Source organism: Manacus candei, unplaced genomic scaffold, assembly GCF_025592945.1.
Source record: "Manacus candei isolate 608988 ecotype Guabito, Panama unplaced genomic scaffold, ASM2559294v1 h1tg000191l, whole genome shotgun sequence".
Lineage (NCBI taxonomy): Eukaryota > Metazoa > Chordata > Aves > Passeriformes > Pipridae > Manacus > Manacus candei.
This window is the reverse complement of record NW_026138239.1, coordinates 1-16,820: the sequence shown is the minus strand read 5'-3', so window position 1 is coordinate 16,820 and position 16,820 is coordinate 1. Positions and strand designations below refer to the sequence as shown.

Here is a 16,820-nt window from a genome sequence, read left to right as displayed (position 1 = left end):
CACCACTCCACACTCAGCACAGCTTCTCCTTCCGGCAGCTCCAACTCCAGCCCCTCATCCCAGCACGGGAAAGGGTTTTCTCAACCACCCGCTGGGCACAGGGACTGGTGGCCGTGGGGGGCAGAGGTGCCCGAGCCTCCGGGTGCCAGCCCCCACCCCCTGACTCACGGCTGTGCCCAGCGTGTGCCCGCAGCACAGCCCCCGGGCCAAGGGGTCCGAGGGGCCTGAGGGGTCCCACGGGGCCAGAGCCCTGTGGGGAGATGGGGGTCAGAGGGGAGCAGTGGGCAGGGGGCACATCCCTGCCGGAATGTCCCTGCACCCCCGTGCCCCCCCTTTTTCCCAGCTTGCCCAGGTGTATCCAGGGGCATCCAGGGGGGGCCATGGGATGCCAGGGAGGGTGTTGTCCCTGTTTCCAGGGGAACTCTTTCCCCCTCCAGTCCCTGGGGGCCAAATGGCCCAGTTGGAGGGGCTCTGCTGTCCCCCCCAATCCCCCCAATGTGTCCCCATGGCCATGCTGTCCCCGTGGCCATCCCGTTGCCTTGGTAGCCGCTTCAGTTGCCATGGCAGCGGGATGCTGGCTCTGCTGCCTGCTCCATCTGTCAGCTGTGTGTGTGTGACTCTGTGTGTGTGTGTGTGCGTACACTCACACATGTGCACACACATGTACACACATGTACGTGTGTGTGTGTACACTCACACATGTGCACACACGTGCACACACTTGTACACCCCCAAAAGCAGAGGGGCAGCCTGGGCCAGGCCTCAGTTTCCCCCCAGTTTTCAAGCCAAAGGGAGAATTCCCCCAGTTTTGAAGCCAAACCCAGCGTGGGAGCCAAGCAGTCTGAGGGGGACTGACCCCGGGTACCCCGTGGCCCTCTGTGCCACCAGCTCTGCCCCTTGTCCCCCTGTCCCCAAGCAGGGCTGGCACCATATTCCCCACTGAGCCCTCAGAGCATCGTCACACACGGGTTGGCATCACTGCTGTCCCCAAGCTGGACACAGCGAGGGCCCTTCCTGGTGTGGAGAGGGGAGGACAAGCCCTGTGTCACCCCTGTCCCCAGCCTCTCCTCTCCTCAAGCTCAGGGTGAATTCCTCCCCCCAAAAAGGGCTCAAGGTTCTTCCACACCTGTCCTGTCCCCAGGGAGGGGAGAGGTGGCTGCACCTCCCTGTCCCCACGTGTCCCCTCCCAGGGTGGGACAGTGTCCCCCTACCCGGCCACCACCTCATTGCCCACCTTGACCACGCAGGAGGGATCTCTGGAGCCAGACCTGCGCAGGGGAGGGAGGTTTGTGGGGTCAGCCCCACTCTTGGGGGTCCCACCCACCCTGGGGGGCTGCTCCTGGGGTGTTCAAACCCCTCCAGTGAAGCGACAGCCCCGGGGGTGAGGTGAGTTGCCGGGTCTCAGCCCAGTTCCTGAGCTGACACCAGGATGGGGACACTCCCTTTTCCCGGTGCTCCTGGAGCTGTGGACCCGCTGTGGGACACCCCAAGCTGTCACCCTGTGCCCCCCACCCCCGGGTACTGGTGTCTCTCCAGCAGCACAGCCCAGCCTGAGCCTCTGTGACAACCCAGAGTGTCAGGGTGACACCGGCCTGGCCCAGGGCCCAGCCTGGCCTTCACCCCTTCCATGGGGAGCACGGGATGGAGGGAGGAGAGAAGGATCCAGGGATCACCCACCTGATCCCTGAAAAGCCCCTTCCCACTCATTTGTGGCAGCTGGATCAGCACCCAGGGGTGCTGCTGGAGTCCCAAATCCCCAGGGGATGACAGGAGGTGCTTCCACAAGGATTGGGACCCTGAGTGGGGCGAGGGAGGTGACCCCAGTCCCCATCCCAGCCACAGGACAGGAACTGGGAGCAGGTCACCCCAGCTGGGTTTGGGGGGGCTGGGAGTGGCGCTGGGCACCCCATCCTTGTGCTGCTGCGTGCCCAGACCCCGCAGTGGGGCACCCAGCATGGCACTGTCACCCACACCGGGGGGGAAACTGGGACAGGCAGAAGCCTGTGCCCGCAGCATTCCCGGCTGGCCGGCCCCGGGAGCGGCCCCGGTGCCAAGCTGGCACATCGGGAGGAGCCCGGCACTGCCGAGCCGCGCCCCCGGGGCAGGAGCAGGCGGGGGTCTCCCCGCACCCCCCTGCTCAGCACCCCCTTCCCCACAAAGAGGGCAGGTGTGGGGGTGCAGGGCGCTGTGCCCCCCTAGTGTTACCCACAGCCTTGGGGGTGCCCACCCTGTTGGGGGGCAGCAAAGGGATCCTCCAGGGGTTGGGGGGCTCATACACCTCTGGCAGGAGGGGCTGGCAGTCCCTGCACCCCCGGATCTCCACTCTGAGGGCAAGGGGTCACCGGGATGGGTGTGAGCAGGGACCCCCCGAAACTGTACGGAGAGCAGGGCACCCAGGGAGAGCAGAGCACCCAGGGAGAGCAGAGCACCCAGGGAGAGCAGGGCACCCAGCACCCCCCTGCCCACCACATCTCCCGGAGGGGGTCTGGGGGAAATAGCGGGGTCGAGACCCCCTCTGAGCCACTCACACGTCCTTGGCGGGCAGGTCCTTCCCCTCCACCACCCTTCGAGCTCCGAACTTCGGGGTGGGCACCCAGGAGTGTGCATGGGGGGCTGCGATGGGCACCCCGAGCCCCCCCAAACCGCTGCCAGTACCGGCCTCCTCCTCCTCCCCCGCCACCGCTTCTCGCCGTCTCTTCTTCCCCTTTCCTCTTTCTCGGTTGTTTTTCTCTCCGCTCCGCTCCCCCCTGCTCCTGCCCGAGCCAAGGCGGGCACAGCTCGGCTGGGCTGGCGTCGTGCCCACCGGGAGCCCACCGGGAACCCACCGCGGGGGTCCCATCGCGGGCCAGTGACCACCCGTGTGGGCGACGGGGAAACTGAGGCACGGGGGTTGTGGCACAGGGGTGGTACCTGGGCTGGGGGGCACAAGGGATGGGCACAAGGGCGGGGGGCTCTGTCTGTACCCCAGATTGGGGAGGGGGGTTGCCAGGGGTGAGCGTTGGCACTGAGGATGAGGAGAAGAAGCAGCTGCGGGCACAGGGGTGCCCCAAGACCCCCATGGGACCCCCCACGAGTGCCCCCAGCCCTCAGAGGGGGGCTGTGCTGAATGAAAATGGGGCGACTCCAGCAGATCTTGGGGTGCCTGTGGGTGCTGTGGGTGCTGTGGGTGCAGCACTTCGATCCCATCGTTGCTCCCACCCCGACTTCTCTGCGCTGGGGACCCCGAGCCGGGGGGGTTGGAGGGCACCGGGGGTGATGGGGGTCGTCGGTGCCCTGGTGCCCCCCCCGCGCTGCCAGGCATAGTGGGGGGCACGGGGGGGCCGGAGGGGTGAGGAATTCGGGGTGCGGGGGTGGGCTGGGCAGATCCTGCCAGGGTGGGTGTCACCCAGTGGGTGCGGGGTCTTTGGGGGGCTCTGAGGGGGCTCACTGGGGGGTGCTGGTTCTTGAGGGGCTCAGTGTGGGAGTGCTGGTGCTTGGGGGGCTGCTGGGGGGGCTCAATGGGGGGAGCTGGTGCTTTGAGGGGCTGCTGATGGAGGGACTTGATGTGGGGGCACAGGGTCCTTGGGGAGGTGCTGGATGGGGGGGGTTCAGTGTGGGGGTGCTGATTCTTCGGTGGGCTGTTGGGGGGTTCAAATGGGGGGTGCTGGTCCTTGTGGGGCTGCTGCTGGGGGGGCTCCATGTGGTCCTCGAGGAGCTGCTGGGGGGGCTCAGTGTGGGGGTGCTGCTCCTTTGGGAGTGTCACTGCCGAGGGCTGTCCCCGTGTGGGTGCTGGGTCCCTGAGGATGTCCCCGTGGGGGTTCGGGGGGTGTCTGTAACAAAGGGTGTCCCCGTTGGGGTGCTGAGTCCCTGGGGCTGTCCCCGTGTGGGTTTGGGGAGTGTCACTGTTCCAGGGCTGTCCCCGTGTGGGTTCGGGGAGTGTCACTGTTCCAGGGCTGTCCCCGTGTGGGTTCTCAGTCCCTTGGCTGTCGCTTTCCGGGGGTGTCCCCGTGTGGGTTCTGGTGTGTCAGTGTCAGGGTGTCCCCGTGTGGGTTCTGGTGTGTCACTGCCGGGAGTGTCCCCGTGTGGGTTTTGGGGGTGCCACCGTCCGGGGGTGTCCCCTTGTGGGCGTTCAGTCCCTCTGGCTGTCACTGTCCGGGTCTGTCCCCGTGGGGTTCTGGGGGTGTCCCCGTGTGGGTTTTGGGGGGTGTCACTGTCCGGGGGTGTCCCCGTGGGGGTTCTGGGGGTGTCCCCGTCTGGGTTCGGGGGTGCCATTGCCGGGGGTGTCCCCGTGTGGGTGCTCAGGCCCTGGGGGTCTCACCGTCCCCTCCGGGCCGTTTCTCCCTCACGAGGGGAGCTGCTCCCCGTTCCCCTCCGCCCCATCCCGGCCGTTCCCGGGCAGTCCCGGCCCATCCCGGCCCCATCCCGGCCGTTCCCTGGCGGTTCCCGGGCGGTCCCGGCCCCATCCCGGCCGTTCCCGGGAGGTCTCAGCCCCATCCCAGCCCCATCCCGGCGCTCCCCGGGCCGTTCCCCGGCGCTCCCCGGCCCCATCCCAGCGCTCCCCGGCCGTTCCCGGGCGCGGGGCGGTGCCGGAGGAGGCGGCCCCGGGTCCCCTCCCCGCGCCGCCGCTTCCGCCGCCGCCGCCGCCCTGGGCCGGGCGGGCCCGGCGGGGCCGAGCGGGCGGCGGGGCCGCCATGAAGCCGAGCGGGGGTGAGCGGGGCCGGGGATGGGGCTGGGCGGGGGCTGAGGGTGCCGGGGCTCTCGGGGTGACGGGGGCTGAGCGTCCCGGGGCTCTCGGGGTGACGGGGGCTGAGGGTGCCGGGGCTCTCGGGGTGACGGGGGCGTGGGGCTGTCGGGGCTCCCGGGGCTCCCGGGCTGACGGTGCCGCCGCGCAGAGGAGCCGGTGCTGCTGGCGGAGCTGAAGCCGGGCCGGCCCCAGCGCTACGACTGGAAATCCAGCTGCGAGACCTGGAGCGTCGCCTTCTCCCCCGACGGGGCCTGGTTCGCCTGGTCCCAGGGACACTGCGTGGTCAAGCTGATCCCCTGGCCCCTGGGGGAGACCGAGCTGTGAGTGCGGGGTGGGGGAGCCGCGGGGTCGTGGAATGCTTTGGGTGGGAAGGGGCCTTAAAGCTCAGCCAGTGCCGCCCCTGCCATGGGCAGTGACACCTTCCACCAGCCCAGGTTGCTCCAAGCCCCATCCAACCTGGCCTTGGACACTTCCAGGGATCCAGGGGCAGCCACAGCTTCTCTGGGCAACCTGGGCCAGGGCCTCCCCACCCTCCCAGCCAGGAATTCCTTCCCAATATCCCATCTCTCCCTGCCCTCTGGCAGTGGGAAGCCATTCCCTGTGTCCTGTCCCTCCATCCCTTGTCCCCAGTCCCTCTCCAGCTCTCCTGGAGCCCCTTTAGGCCCTGCAAGGGGCTCTCAGCTCTCCCTGGAGCCTTCTCTTGTGCAGGTGAACCCCCCCAGCTCTCCCAGCCTGGCTCCAGAGCAGAGGGGCTCCAGCCCTGGCAGCATCTCCGGGGCCTCCTCTGGACTCTCTCCAGCAGCTCCACGTCCTCCCTGTGCTGTTCCCCAGGGCTGGAGCAGCTCTGCAGGGGGGTCTCACCTGAGGGGGCAGAGGGGCAGAATCCCCCTGCCCTGCTGCCCATGCTGGGGGATCAGCCCAGGGCATGGGAGGGCACATCCAGCCTCTCATCCACCAGCACCCCCAATTCCTTCTCAGCAGGGGATCCCTTCATTCCCCAGCCTGGATTGGTACTGGAGTTGCCCAGTTTGGGGTGGAGAGGGGGGGTCTGGTCGGGGGGTCTCGGGGTGAACACCCATCCCTGCTTCCCCCCAGCAGCTGCAAAACCTCGGAGCGCAAGAGCCAGGGAGGAAAAGCCGAGGCCAGGAGCCGTGGGGGGGCCAAGGAGAAGACCCTGGAGTGTGGGCAGATCGTGTGGGGCCTGGCCTTCAGCGCCTGGCCCGCGGCTGAGGAGGGGGACGCGGATCCCGCCTGTGCCCTGGGGCTTCCCTGCCTGGTCCTGGCCACCGGGCTCAACGACGGGCAGATCAAGGTCTGGGAGGTGCAGACAGGTGAGGGGGCCTTGCTGTCGTGGGTTCAGGCTGCTGTCCCTCTTCAGGCTGCTGCCTCTCCCCTTGTTCCCCCGTGGAAGGAGATCCCATCTCCATCTTCCCCCGATACCTCCCCTGCCCTGTCCCTGGGCAGGGATGGCCCTGAGGGTGGCTCTTCTCCTCAGGGCACCTCCTCTTCAGCCTCTTGGGGCACCAGGATGTCGTCAGAGACCTGAGCTTTGCTCCCAATGGAAGCCCCATCCTCGTGTCGGCCTCGCGGGACAAGACCTTGCGCGTGTGGGACCTGAGCAGAGACGGTGGGAGCCTGCAGGGATGTCCCTGTGCAGGGACAGCCCTGGCTCAGGAAAGGGGGAGAAACCCACCTGGGGCTCGGGGAAGGGGGAGGAACCCACCTTGGATTCAGGAAAGGGGAGGAACCCACCTTAGGCTCAGGAAAGGGGGAGGAACTCACCTTGGATTCAGGACAGGGGGAAAAACCCACCTTGATGGAGAGATGTTGGGAGAAGATCTTTGGGGACAGTATTTGAGGCAGAAAGGGACAGCCCTGTGACAGGGAGCTGAGTCATCCCCTTCCAGGTGGGATCTGGGAGGTGCAAGAGGGGGTTGCAATTAGGCAGAGCTTGGGATGAGCCCAGGGAACCCCCAGCCCAAGCTGGTCAGAGCACAGTGCCCATAATGCCGAGGTTGTGGGTTGTGGGGTTGATCCTTGTGGGGGCTTCACTCACAGCCTGGACTCGATGATCCCTGCGGGCCCCTTCCAGTCAGGATATTCTGTGCCTGTGTGAGTTCCTGCTGGGAGCTGCGTGTCCTGCTGCCCTCAGGTGACACGAGTGCTGTCCCCAGGGCGGCAGGTGCAGGTGCTGGTGGGCCACGTGCAGTGGGTGTACTGCTGCTCCATCTCCCCGGACTGCAGCATGCTCTGCTCCGCCGCCGGAGAGAAGTCGGTGAGTCCTGTGCCCCTGTGTCCCACTGAATCCACCCTGTGTCCCACTGAGTCCACCCTCCGTGTCCCACTGAGTCCACCCTCCGTGTCCCACTGAGTCCACCCTCTGTGTCCCACTGAGTCCACCCTCTGTGTCCCCCTGGCACGAGAAACCTCCTGGGGAGAGGGGGCCAAGCCCTTGCTGCTCAGCCATCCAGGCTCTGTGTGAAGCTGGGTGTTGGGAGCTGGTGAATCATAGAATCATAGACTCAGCTGGGTTGGAAGGGGCCTCTGAGATCATCAAGTCCAACCCTTGATCCACTGCTGCTGTGGTTGCTACACCATGGCACTAAGTGCCACATCCAGTCTTGTCTTAAAAACTTCCAGGGACGGAGAATCCCCCACTTCCCTGGGCAGCCCATTCCAATGTCTGATTACCCTCTTTGTAAAGAAATTCTTCCTAATCTCCAACCTAACCCTCCCCTGGCACAGCTGAAGACCCAGCCCTCTTGTCTTGCTGATGGTTGCCTGGGAAAAGAGACCAACCCCCCCTGGCTCCCCCCTCCTGTCAGGGAGTTGCAGAGAGTCAGGAGGTCTCCCCTGAGCCTCCTCTTCTCCAGGCTGAGCCCCCCCAGCTCCCTCAGCCTCTCCTCACAGCACTTGTGCTCCAGTCCCTTCCCCAGCCTTGCTGCTCTTCTCTGGACCTGCTCCAGCCCCTCAATGTCCTTCCTGAGAGGATGCCCAGCCCGATCCCTGTCCCTGTCCCTGTCCCCCAGGCGCTGCTGTGGAGCATGAGGTCCTACACCCTGATCCGGAGGCTGGAGGGGCACCAGAGCAGTGTCGTGTCCTGCGACTTCTCCCCGGACTCGGCGCTGCTCGTCACCGCGTCCTACGACGCCTGTGTCATCATGTGGGACCCCTACACCGGGGAGCAGCTCCGGACCCTGCGGTGCGGGCAGGGCGACGCCCTGGGGGGGGGCACGGCCATGCCAGGGGGGCTTTTAGGGCTGGGTGTGACCTCCCCTCCTAGCTGGGCATGGCCACCACCTCTACACTGTGGTACAGAGCCAGGGGGACACCATGGGATGGGCAGAGCAATGCTGGGGAGGTTTTTAGGGCTGAATGTGACCTTCCCTCCTAGCTGGGCATGGCCACCACCTCTACACCGTGGTACAGAGCTAAGGGACACCATGGCAGGGGACAGAACAATGCTGTGGGGATTTTTAGGGCTGGATGTGGTCTTCCCTCCTGGCTGGGCATGGCCACCACCTCTACACTGTGGGATGTCCCTCTGCACAGGGACACCGTGGAATGGGGTAGAACAATGCTGTGGGGATTTTTAGGGCTGGATGTTGTGGGGATTTTTAGGGCTGGATGTGACCTTCCCTCCTAGCTGGGCATGGCCATCCCCTCTACACTGTGGGATGGAGTCAGGGGGACACCATGGAATGGGGTAGAACAATGCTGTGGGGAATTCTAGGACTGGATGTTGTGGGGATTTTCAGGGCTGGATGTTGTGGGGATTTTTAGGGCTGGATGTGACCTTCCCTCCTAGCTGGGCGTGGCCACCACCTCTACACTGTGGTACAGAGCCAGGGGGACACCATGGGATGGGCAGAGCAATGCTGGGGAGGTTTTTAGGGCTGAATGTGCCCCTCCCTCCTAGCTGGGCATGGCCACCACCTCTGTGTTGTGGTACAGAGCCAGGGGACACTGTGGGAGGGGGCAGAGCAATGCCGTAGAGGATTTTAGGATTTTAGGGCTGGATGTGACCTTCCCTCCTAGCTGGGCACAGCCACCCCCTCTACACTGTGGGGTGGAGCCAGGGGGACACCATGGAATGGGGTAGAACAATGCTGTGGGGATTTTTAGGGCTGGATGTTGTGGAGGTTTTTAGGGCTGGACATGACCTTCCCTCCTAGCTGGGCACGGCCACCCCCTCTCCCCTGAGCCCAGGGGCAGGATGGGGGTCTGGCTTGGCAGCACTGGGGAGGGGGCTCCTGGCAGCCCAGGGCTGACACTGGGCTGTTCTCCCCCCCCCCAGCCACGTGCCCCTGCATTCCCCGCTGGATTACAGCAGTGACATCCACACCAGCTCCCTGCGCTCCGTCTGCTTCTCCCCAGAGGGTCTCTACCTGGCCACGGTGGCAGATGACAGGTGAGGGAACCCCCCTGGGGACCCAGGAGGGGACCAGAACAAACCAGGAGCTCAGGATGTGGGGAATAGACCTCGTGTACCGGGTCCCCACCAGTTCCTGGGGCAGGGAAAAGGGCAGGCTGCTGGGAACAGCAGCTTGGGATCCCCACGCTTGGCTGTGGCAAGGGGCAGCAAGGCCAGGGCCCTGTCACCCCTTGGAGCAACGAGCCAGGGCCCATGTCCTCCTCCTGTGCCCCTTGCTGTGCATCCCTGTGCCCCCCCAAACCCCTGGGAAGCAAATCCTTCTCCAGCGTTCGGGTGATCCCAGAGGCTTTGTTTTGGCAGCGGGCACTGCGTGAATGTGGACCTGGCATCGTGTCCCCTCCCTTTCTCCACAGGCTCCTGAGGATCTGGGCGTTGGAGCTTCGCTCTCCAGTGGCCTTTGCCCCCATGACCAACGGTCTGTGCTGCATCTACTTCCCTCACGGAGGTTTCATTGCCACGGGGTGAGTAAACAGGGGGAGAGGGCGGAGAAACAAGAGGCTGCTCCCTCCTCCTGCAGCTCTGGCTCCACTCCGGGCTTCCCTGGGGGCGCAGGATGGTTTTCCCGGGCTGTGGCCAGCTCGGGATCTTTGGGGGTAATTGGGACTCTCTGCTCTGTGCTCGTGGTTCGTTGGGTGCCGCTGCAGGACCAGGGATGGCCACGTGCAGTTCTGGACGGCCCCGCGGGTGCTCTCGTCGCTCAAGCACTTGTGTCGCAAAGCTCTGCGCACCTTCCTCACCACCTACCAGGTCCTGGCGCTGCCCATTCCCAGGAAGCTGAAGGAATTCCTCACTTACCGGACTTTCTAAGGTGGCAGGGAGGGCGGAGGCACGGAGGTGAGGGCCCCGTGCCCGGCGGCAGGGCCGGAGGCACCGCAGGAATGCCGAGCCGGGAGCCGGGGTGGGGGGAGCAGGATCGCCGCTCCCCCGCTTTTTGGGGCTGCGTGTGGGGACGTGGAGGGATCTTTTCGGTGTAATAATACTAAAACCCAGCCAGAAAACACGTGCAGAGGGCGAGGGGCAGAGCTGGGAGGGGACACAGGTCCCCCTGTCCCCGCTGGCTGCAGGGGTTGGGTCAGGTGCTTCTGCTTCCCGGTGCAATGGTGTGGGGTGAGGGCCGAGCGGGGCTGTTGTCACTCGGACGAGCTGGGGGCTGAGCTGCTCCCAGAGCACCCTCCTGCCCCGGGCTGGCCGCTCAGTCCCGCTGGAGCGGGGGCTGTGCCGCTCTCCCACCGCGGGCAGGAGCTGGAGGAGCCCAGGCAGGTCTCTGTGGGCTAAATAAAGAACGATTCCTCACGTGTCCTGGCTCACAGAGCGCCCTGGTGGTGTCCTGGTGGTGTCCTGGTGGGACACCAGGCTTCACTCCACCCCCAGCTCCCATCCCTTTGTTTTTATTCCCTGCTGGAGCGTGGCACTCAACCTGCCCGGATCTCTGGGCAAGCTGAGCATGGAGCAGGGGGGTGTTGGGTGGTTTTCCCCCTCCTCCAGCTCAGCTGGGGGCTGGAGCAGCACATTCCCTGTGTGCCGGAGGGCTTGGTCCAGGCTGGGATGGAGAAGACAGGGAATGTCTCCTCCAAACATTCCCAGGAGGTTCTTTTTCCCTTGACAACAGCTGGACACAGAAAGCTGGTGGTTCCCCAACCCAGGAGGGAAAAGCAAGACCAGTGCAACGTGCTGGGCTTTAGAGGCACCTGTATTTCCTGGGAGTAACCCTCTTGTGTCCTGGCTGCGGGCTCCAGGCTTCCAGAATGGGAAGGGAAAGCTGCAGGGAGCAGCTCCAGCTCCATCCCTCCCATCCCCAGTGAGATCCAAGCCAGGATCCACCCAGCAGGACTCAGGCTTCGGCCACCACCAGGTCCCTGGTGACTTGGAAGGCAGCGATGAGGGAGCTCAGCTGGATCTTCTCGCTGGTGCCAGCGGCCAGCCGGTACCTGGAGTAGGGGCCAAGGGTGTTTACACCCATGGGGGTGCCCCCCAAAGAGCCCAGAGCAGGGCTGGGGTCTGCCATGGTGCCCACCAGGGCCCTGGCACAGGACCCTGGTGCAGGGGGGGTGACACTTACTCGATATCTGCCATCTTGATCAGCAGCTGGATGCGGATGGAGGGCGGGAAATCCACTGGGGAGGGAAGGGGACACATCAGTGTGGAATGGGGGGGATGCTGGGCCCCCCCAGCTCAGCCAGCCCCCTCCGTGTGCCACCTCTGTGCACGAAGAGGTGGAGCTCGGTCAGGATGTCCTGCAGGGCCAAGCCCTTCAGCGTCTTCAGCTCCGTGATTTCTGGGATGGCAGCGAGTCAAGGCCTTGCTGCCAGGCTTTTCCCTGCCAGATCCCACTCCTCACCCCTGTGCCAGCCTCGAGGAGCCTCCCCAGCGAGCCTCACCCACCCCAGCCAGAGCAGGACATCCCAGGATGGAGAGCCCTGGGAAAGAGCAGGATTTAATCCCAGCAGGGAATAACCCTCGAGGCAGAGGACACTTCACCCACCCCAGCCAGAGCAGGATGGAGATCCCCAGGAAAGAGCAGGATTTGTCCCCACAGGGAATAACCCTCAAGGCAAAGGACACTTCACCCACCCCAGCCAGAGCAGGATGGAGATCCCTGGGAAAGAATAGGATAGGTTTATCCCAGCAGGGATAAACCTCAAGGCAAAGGACACTTCACCCACCCCAGCCAGAGTGGGATATCCCAGGATGGAGAGCCCTGGGAAAGAGCAGGATTTATCCTAGTAGGGAATAACCCTCAAGGCAGAGGACACTTCACCCACCCCAGCCAGAGCAGGATATCCCAGCATGGAGAGCCCTGGGAAAGAGCAGGATTTATCCCAGCAGGGAATAAGGCAAAGGATACTTCGGTAGGCAGTGGAGAAGTCCTGGTTGAGCATCCAGTCGAGGATGTTGGCGATGTCTGACTTGAGGGGGTGTCCTGTGCACGTGTAGACGTTCTCCTCCGTCACCTTCCCGAAGGCCATGGACGTGCTCTGAGGGAGGGGAGGGAGAGAGGAGGGATAAAGGGATGAAGAGGAAGGACGAGGAGGCCCCTCCAGGCCGCAGTCCCACCTGCAGGATGTTGAGGGCCCTGCGCATGTCCCCGCTCGAGAGGGTCACCAGGGCCTTCAGCCCGTCCTCCGTCACGTCCACCCTGGAAAACAGCACCGGCGCTGCACGGGCGGGCGGATCCGCGGGAACGCCGCGGGAATGCCGGCCCGGAGCTCGGCCCCGGGCGGGGAAGGGGGTGAGGAGGGTGCCCCCGGGCCCCACTGACCCTTCCTGCAGGATGACGTGCTGCAGCCGCGGCACCATGAGCTCCGGGGTGAGGGGCCCGAAGCGGAAGCGGGTGCAGCGGGACTGCAGGGCCGGGATGATCCGGGACAGGTAGTTGCAGATGAGGCAGAACCGGGTGTTCTCCGTGAACTTCTCGATCACTGCCGAGGGGAGGGAGCACAGGATGGGGGGGGCTTGGCTGGCTGCTGCCTCCTCCCAGTTCCCAGCCTGTGCCAGGCTGGAGGAGGCTGGTGGGGAGCCCACAGGGTGGGATTCCCTGGGGGAGGGATTTCCAAGGGGTGGGATTCCCAGAGGGGGGATTCTCAGAGTGGGGGATTTCTGAGGGGTGGGATTCTCAGGGTGGGATTCCCAAGGTGTGGGATTCTCAGGATGTGCAATTCCCAGTGTGGGATTTCTGAGGGGTAGGATTCCCAAGGGGTGGGATTCCCGGGGTGTGGGATTTCCGAGGGATGGGATTCCCAGGGTGTGGGATTCCTGGGCTGTGGGATTTCTGAGGGGTGGGATTCCCAGGGGGTGGGATTACTGGGCTGTGGGATTCTCAGAGTGTGGGATTCCCAAGGTGTGGGATTCCTAAGGGGTGGGATTCCCAAGGTGTGGGATTCCCAAGGTGTGGGATTCCTGAGGGGTGGCATTCCCAAAGTGTGGCATTCCCAAGGTGTGGCATTCCCAGGGGGTTGGATTCCCAGGGTGTGGGATTCCCAGGATGGGATTTCTAGTGTACGATTTCTCCTGTGGGATTCCTAGAGTGGGATTCCCAAGGGGTGGGATTCCCAAGGGGTGGGATTCCCGAGGGGTGGGATTCCCAGGATGTGGGGTCCCTCACCTCTCCTCAGGGCATTCTGGGCATCCTGGGTCATGGCATCGGCTTCATCCAGGATGACGAGCTTGAAGCCTTTCCTTAAAAAAGGGCGGAAAAAGGGAGTGGGTTTGGTCCCTACTGTGGCTTTGGTGCTGGAAAAGGGGGAGCCGGGATGTTTATTCCCAGCTGGAGAAGGGGGAGCTGGGATGTTTATTCCCAGCCTGACTCCTGGGAGCCCTCCTTCCCCTCCGGACTGGCATCCTTATCCTCCCCAGCCTCATCCTCACTTTTCTCAGGGCACATCCTCCCCCTGCTTCCCCAGCCCAGCACCCCCCAGACCCCATTCCCATTCCCAGTGCCAGGGCAGGGGTGCTGGAGGGATGGGGAGCTGTGGGAAGCACACACATCCCGCTCACTTGAAGATGGTCCTGGTGCTGGCAAAGCTCAGGATGGGCCCCCGGACGATGTCGATGCCCCGGTCGTCGGAGGCGTTGAGCTGGGATTGGGATATGAATGGGGTGGATCCGGATCCCTGCCGGAGGGGGCACCCCCATCCCACCCCATCCCACCCCACCCCATCCCATCCCATCCCATCCCATCCCATCCCATCCCATCCCACCCCACTCCATCCCACCCCACTCCATCCCATCCCATCCCATGCCATCCCACTCCATCCATCTTCCCACCCCATCCATCTTCCCGTCCCACTCCATCCATCTTCCCACCCCATCCATACTACTCTATCCCTTCTCATCTCATCCCACCCCATTGCATTCCATCCCTTCTCTTCCCATCCAATCCAACCCACTCCATACCTCCCATCTGACCCCATCCCATCCCATCCTCCCATCCCACCCCACTGCATTCCATCCTTTCTCTTCCCATCCCATCATTTCTCTTCCTACCCCAGCTTACCTTTTTCCATCTTGTCCCATTCCACTCCACCCCTTTTCATCCCATCCCACCCCACCCCATTCCATTCCTTTTCTTCCCATCCCATCCATCCCAGTCAGTCCCATCCCATCCCATCCCATCCCATCCCATCCCTTCTCATTCCATCCCATCCTTTCTCTTTCCATCCAACCTATCCCATCCATTCCTTCTCATTGCATCCCACCCTACTCCATCCCATCTGATCCCACGCCATTCCATTCCTTCTCTTCCTATCCATCCAACCCACTCCATACCTTCTCATCCCATCCTGCCCCATTCCATCACATCCCATCCCATTCCATCCCTTCTCATCCCATCCCACCTCAGCCCTTCTCATCCCATCCCACCCCATCCCATCCCATCTATCCCTTCTCATCCCATCCCATCCATCCCCATCCCATCCCATCCCATCCCATCCCATCCCATCCCATCCCATCCCATCTATCCCTTCTCATCCCATCCCATCCCATCCCATCCCATCCCATCCCATCCCATCCCATCCCCATCCCATCCATCCCTTCTTATTCAACCCCATCCCATCCATCCCTTCTCATCCCGTCCCATCCCATCCCATCCCATCCCATCCCATCCCATCCCATCTCTCCCACCCCGTATCCCACATTTTCCCCCCCCTGTCCCCGCTCACCTCCAGCACCATGGAGCCGAACTCCCTGTCCCGGTAGAGCTGCCTGGCACAGGCCAGGATGGTGGAGGTTTTCCCTGTGCCGGGCGGGCCATAGAGGAGCAGGTGTGGGAGCCGATCCTCGCTGATGAACCGCTGCACTGCGGGACACCGGGATACCGGGACATGGGGATACCGGGACACCGGGATACAGGGACACCGGGATACCGGGACATGGGGATACCGGGACACCAGGATATGGGGATTCTGGGATACTGGGAGATGGGGATACTGGGACATGGGGATATGGGGATTCTGGGAGATGGGGGATACTAGGATACCATGACATCAGGATATTGGGATACTGGGACACCAGGATATGGGAATATGGGGATACCGGGACACTGGGATATGGGGATTCTGGGATACTGGGAGATGGGGATAGTGGGAGATGGGGATACTGGGATGCCAGGATGTCAGGATACCAATACCAGGACAGGGGGATACCAGGACACCGGGATATGGGGATTCTGGGATACTGAGATATGGGGATATTGGGATACCGGGACATCGGGATATTGGGATACTGGGACACTGGAATATGGGGATACCAGGACACCGGGATATGGGGATACCAGGACACCAGGATATGGGGATACTGGGATACTGGGACACTGGGATATGGGCATACCAGGATAGGGATATGGGGATATCAGGATACTGGGATACTGGGACACTGGGATATGGGCATACCAGGATAGGGATATGGGGATACCAGGATATCAGGATACTGGGATATGGGGACACCGGGATATGGGGATGCCAGGATACTGGGATATGGGGATACTGGGGTATCGGGATACTGGGACACCGGGATATGGGGATACTGGGATATGGGGATACTGGGGTATCAGAACACCGGGATATTGGGATATGAGGATATCAGGACACCAGGATACTGGGATATGGGGAAAATGGGATATTGGGTTATGGGGATACTAGGGTATCAGGACACCAGGATATTGGGATATCGGAATATGAGGATATCAGGACACCAGGATACTGGGATATAGGGGTATCAGGATACCAGGACACTGGGATATCAGGGCACTGGGCTATTAGGACACTAGGGTACCGGCATATGGAGATATTGGGATATGAGGATATCGAGCAACCAGGACACCGGGACATTGAGACACCGAGACATGGGAATATAGGGATATCAGGACATCAGGATATGGGGATATTGGGATACCGGGACACGGGGATATCGGGGCACCGGGATACGGGGATATGCAGCTATCGGGATCCCGGAGTATCGGGATCCCGGGACACCGGGATATGGGGCTCTGGGGGCCGGGGGACAGCGCTCCGGGGGGGGGGTGTTGGTTACCGGTGCTGAGGATGTCCCGGTGAGACACGAGCTCCGACAGCGCCTGCGGACGGTACTTCTCCACCCTGCGCCGGGGAGAGCAAGGAGGGGGTCAGTGCGGCGGCAGCTCCCCGCCGTCCCTCAATCCCGTTATCCCGTTATCCCGCGATCCCCCCGGGCCCGACCGTACCACGGCAGGTTCGCGCCTCCCGCCGGCGCCATGCTGCGAAATCTCGCGAGAGCAGCAACGCGCGCGAGAGCTCGGGGGGGGGGGGGGCGGGAGGAGCCGCTGGGTCGGGAATGGTTCAACTGGGATCGGGAATGGTCCAACCGGGATCGGGAATGGTTCAACCGGGATCGGGAATGGTTCAACTGGGATCGGGAATGGTTCAACCGGGATCGGGAATGGTTCAACTGGGATCGGGAATGGTCCAACCGGGATCGGGAATGGTTCAACCGGGATCGGGAATGGTTCAACTGGGATCGGGAATGGTTCAACAGGGATCGGGAATGGTTCAACTGGGATCGGGAATGGTCCAACCGGGATCGGGAATGGTTCAACCGGGATCGAGAATGGTTCAGCTGGGATCGGGAATGGTTCAGCTGGGATCGGGAATGAGGGAAATGGTTCAACCGGGATCGGGAATGGTCCAACCG

At 63.3% G+C, this 16,820-nt stretch overlaps 2 protein-coding genes across 3 annotated transcripts; one reads left to right on the top strand and one right to left on the bottom strand.

The window, feature by feature from the left end:
• The first annotated feature begins 4,564 nt into the window (after positions 1 to 4,564).
• WSB2 (WD repeat and SOCS box containing 2) lies at positions 4,565 to 10,451 on the top strand. 2 transcript variants are annotated; one of them, XM_051774199.1, is made up of 9 exons: positions 4,565 to 4,686; positions 4,872 to 5,043; positions 5,822 to 6,054; positions 6,219 to 6,350; positions 6,898 to 6,998; positions 7,753 to 7,925; positions 9,021 to 9,134; positions 9,512 to 9,619; positions 9,803 to 10,451. In XM_051774199.1, exons 1-9 carry the CDS (start codon positions 4,671 to 4,673, stop codon positions 9,963 to 9,965), a joined length of 1,212 nt encoding a protein of 403 aa, XP_051630159.1. In that variant the 5' UTR covers positions 4,565 to 4,670; the 3' UTR covers positions 9,966 to 10,451. The 2 variants fall into 2 exon arrangements, with proteins under 2 accessions (XP_051630159.1, XP_051630158.1); XM_051774198.1 differs by having other exon boundaries at positions 5,819 to 6,054.
• Positions 10,452 to 10,830: 379 nt separating this feature from the next.
• RFC5 (replication factor C subunit 5) lies at positions 10,831 to 16,427 on the bottom strand. Its single transcript, XM_051774200.1, has 11 exons — positions 16,354 to 16,427; positions 16,185 to 16,249; positions 14,816 to 14,952; positions 13,653 to 13,732; positions 13,261 to 13,334; positions 12,418 to 12,577; positions 12,213 to 12,294; positions 12,004 to 12,133; positions 11,356 to 11,433; positions 11,218 to 11,272; positions 10,831 to 11,086 (listed from the first exon to the last, which is right to left on the bottom strand). The coding sequence occupies exons 1-11, from the start codon at positions 16,383 to 16,385 to the stop codon at positions 10,990 to 10,992; spliced, it is 990 nt and encodes a 329-aa protein (XP_051630160.1). The 5' UTR covers positions 16,386 to 16,427; the 3' UTR covers positions 10,831 to 10,989.
• Between the last annotated feature and the right edge of the window lie 393 nt (positions 16,428 to 16,820).

Excerpts from the sequence above, each read along its gene's own strand:
- WSB2 (XM_051774198.1), top strand. Across the intron at positions 9,135-9,511 it reads GCCACGGTGGCAGATGACAG|GCTCCTGAGGATCTGGGCGT; the intron begins GTGAGGGAACCC and ends CTTTCTCCACAG. Across the intron at positions 9,620-9,802 it reads GGAGGTTTCATTGCCACGGG|GACCAGGGATGGCCACGTGC; the intron begins GTGAGTAAACAG and ends GTGCCGCTGCAG.
- RFC5 (XM_051774200.1), bottom strand. The coding sequence starts at position 16,385 with ATGGCGCCGGCGGGAGGCGCGAACCTGCCGTG. Across the intron at positions 12,295-12,417 it reads CACGTCATCCTGCAGGAAGG|GGTGGACGTGACGGAGGACG; the intron begins GTCAGTGGGGCC and ends GCTGTTTTCCAG. Across the intron at positions 11,434-12,003 it reads CTTCTCCACTGCCTACCGAA|AAATCACGGAGCTGAAGACG; the intron begins GTATCCTTTGCC and ends CTGCCATCCCAG.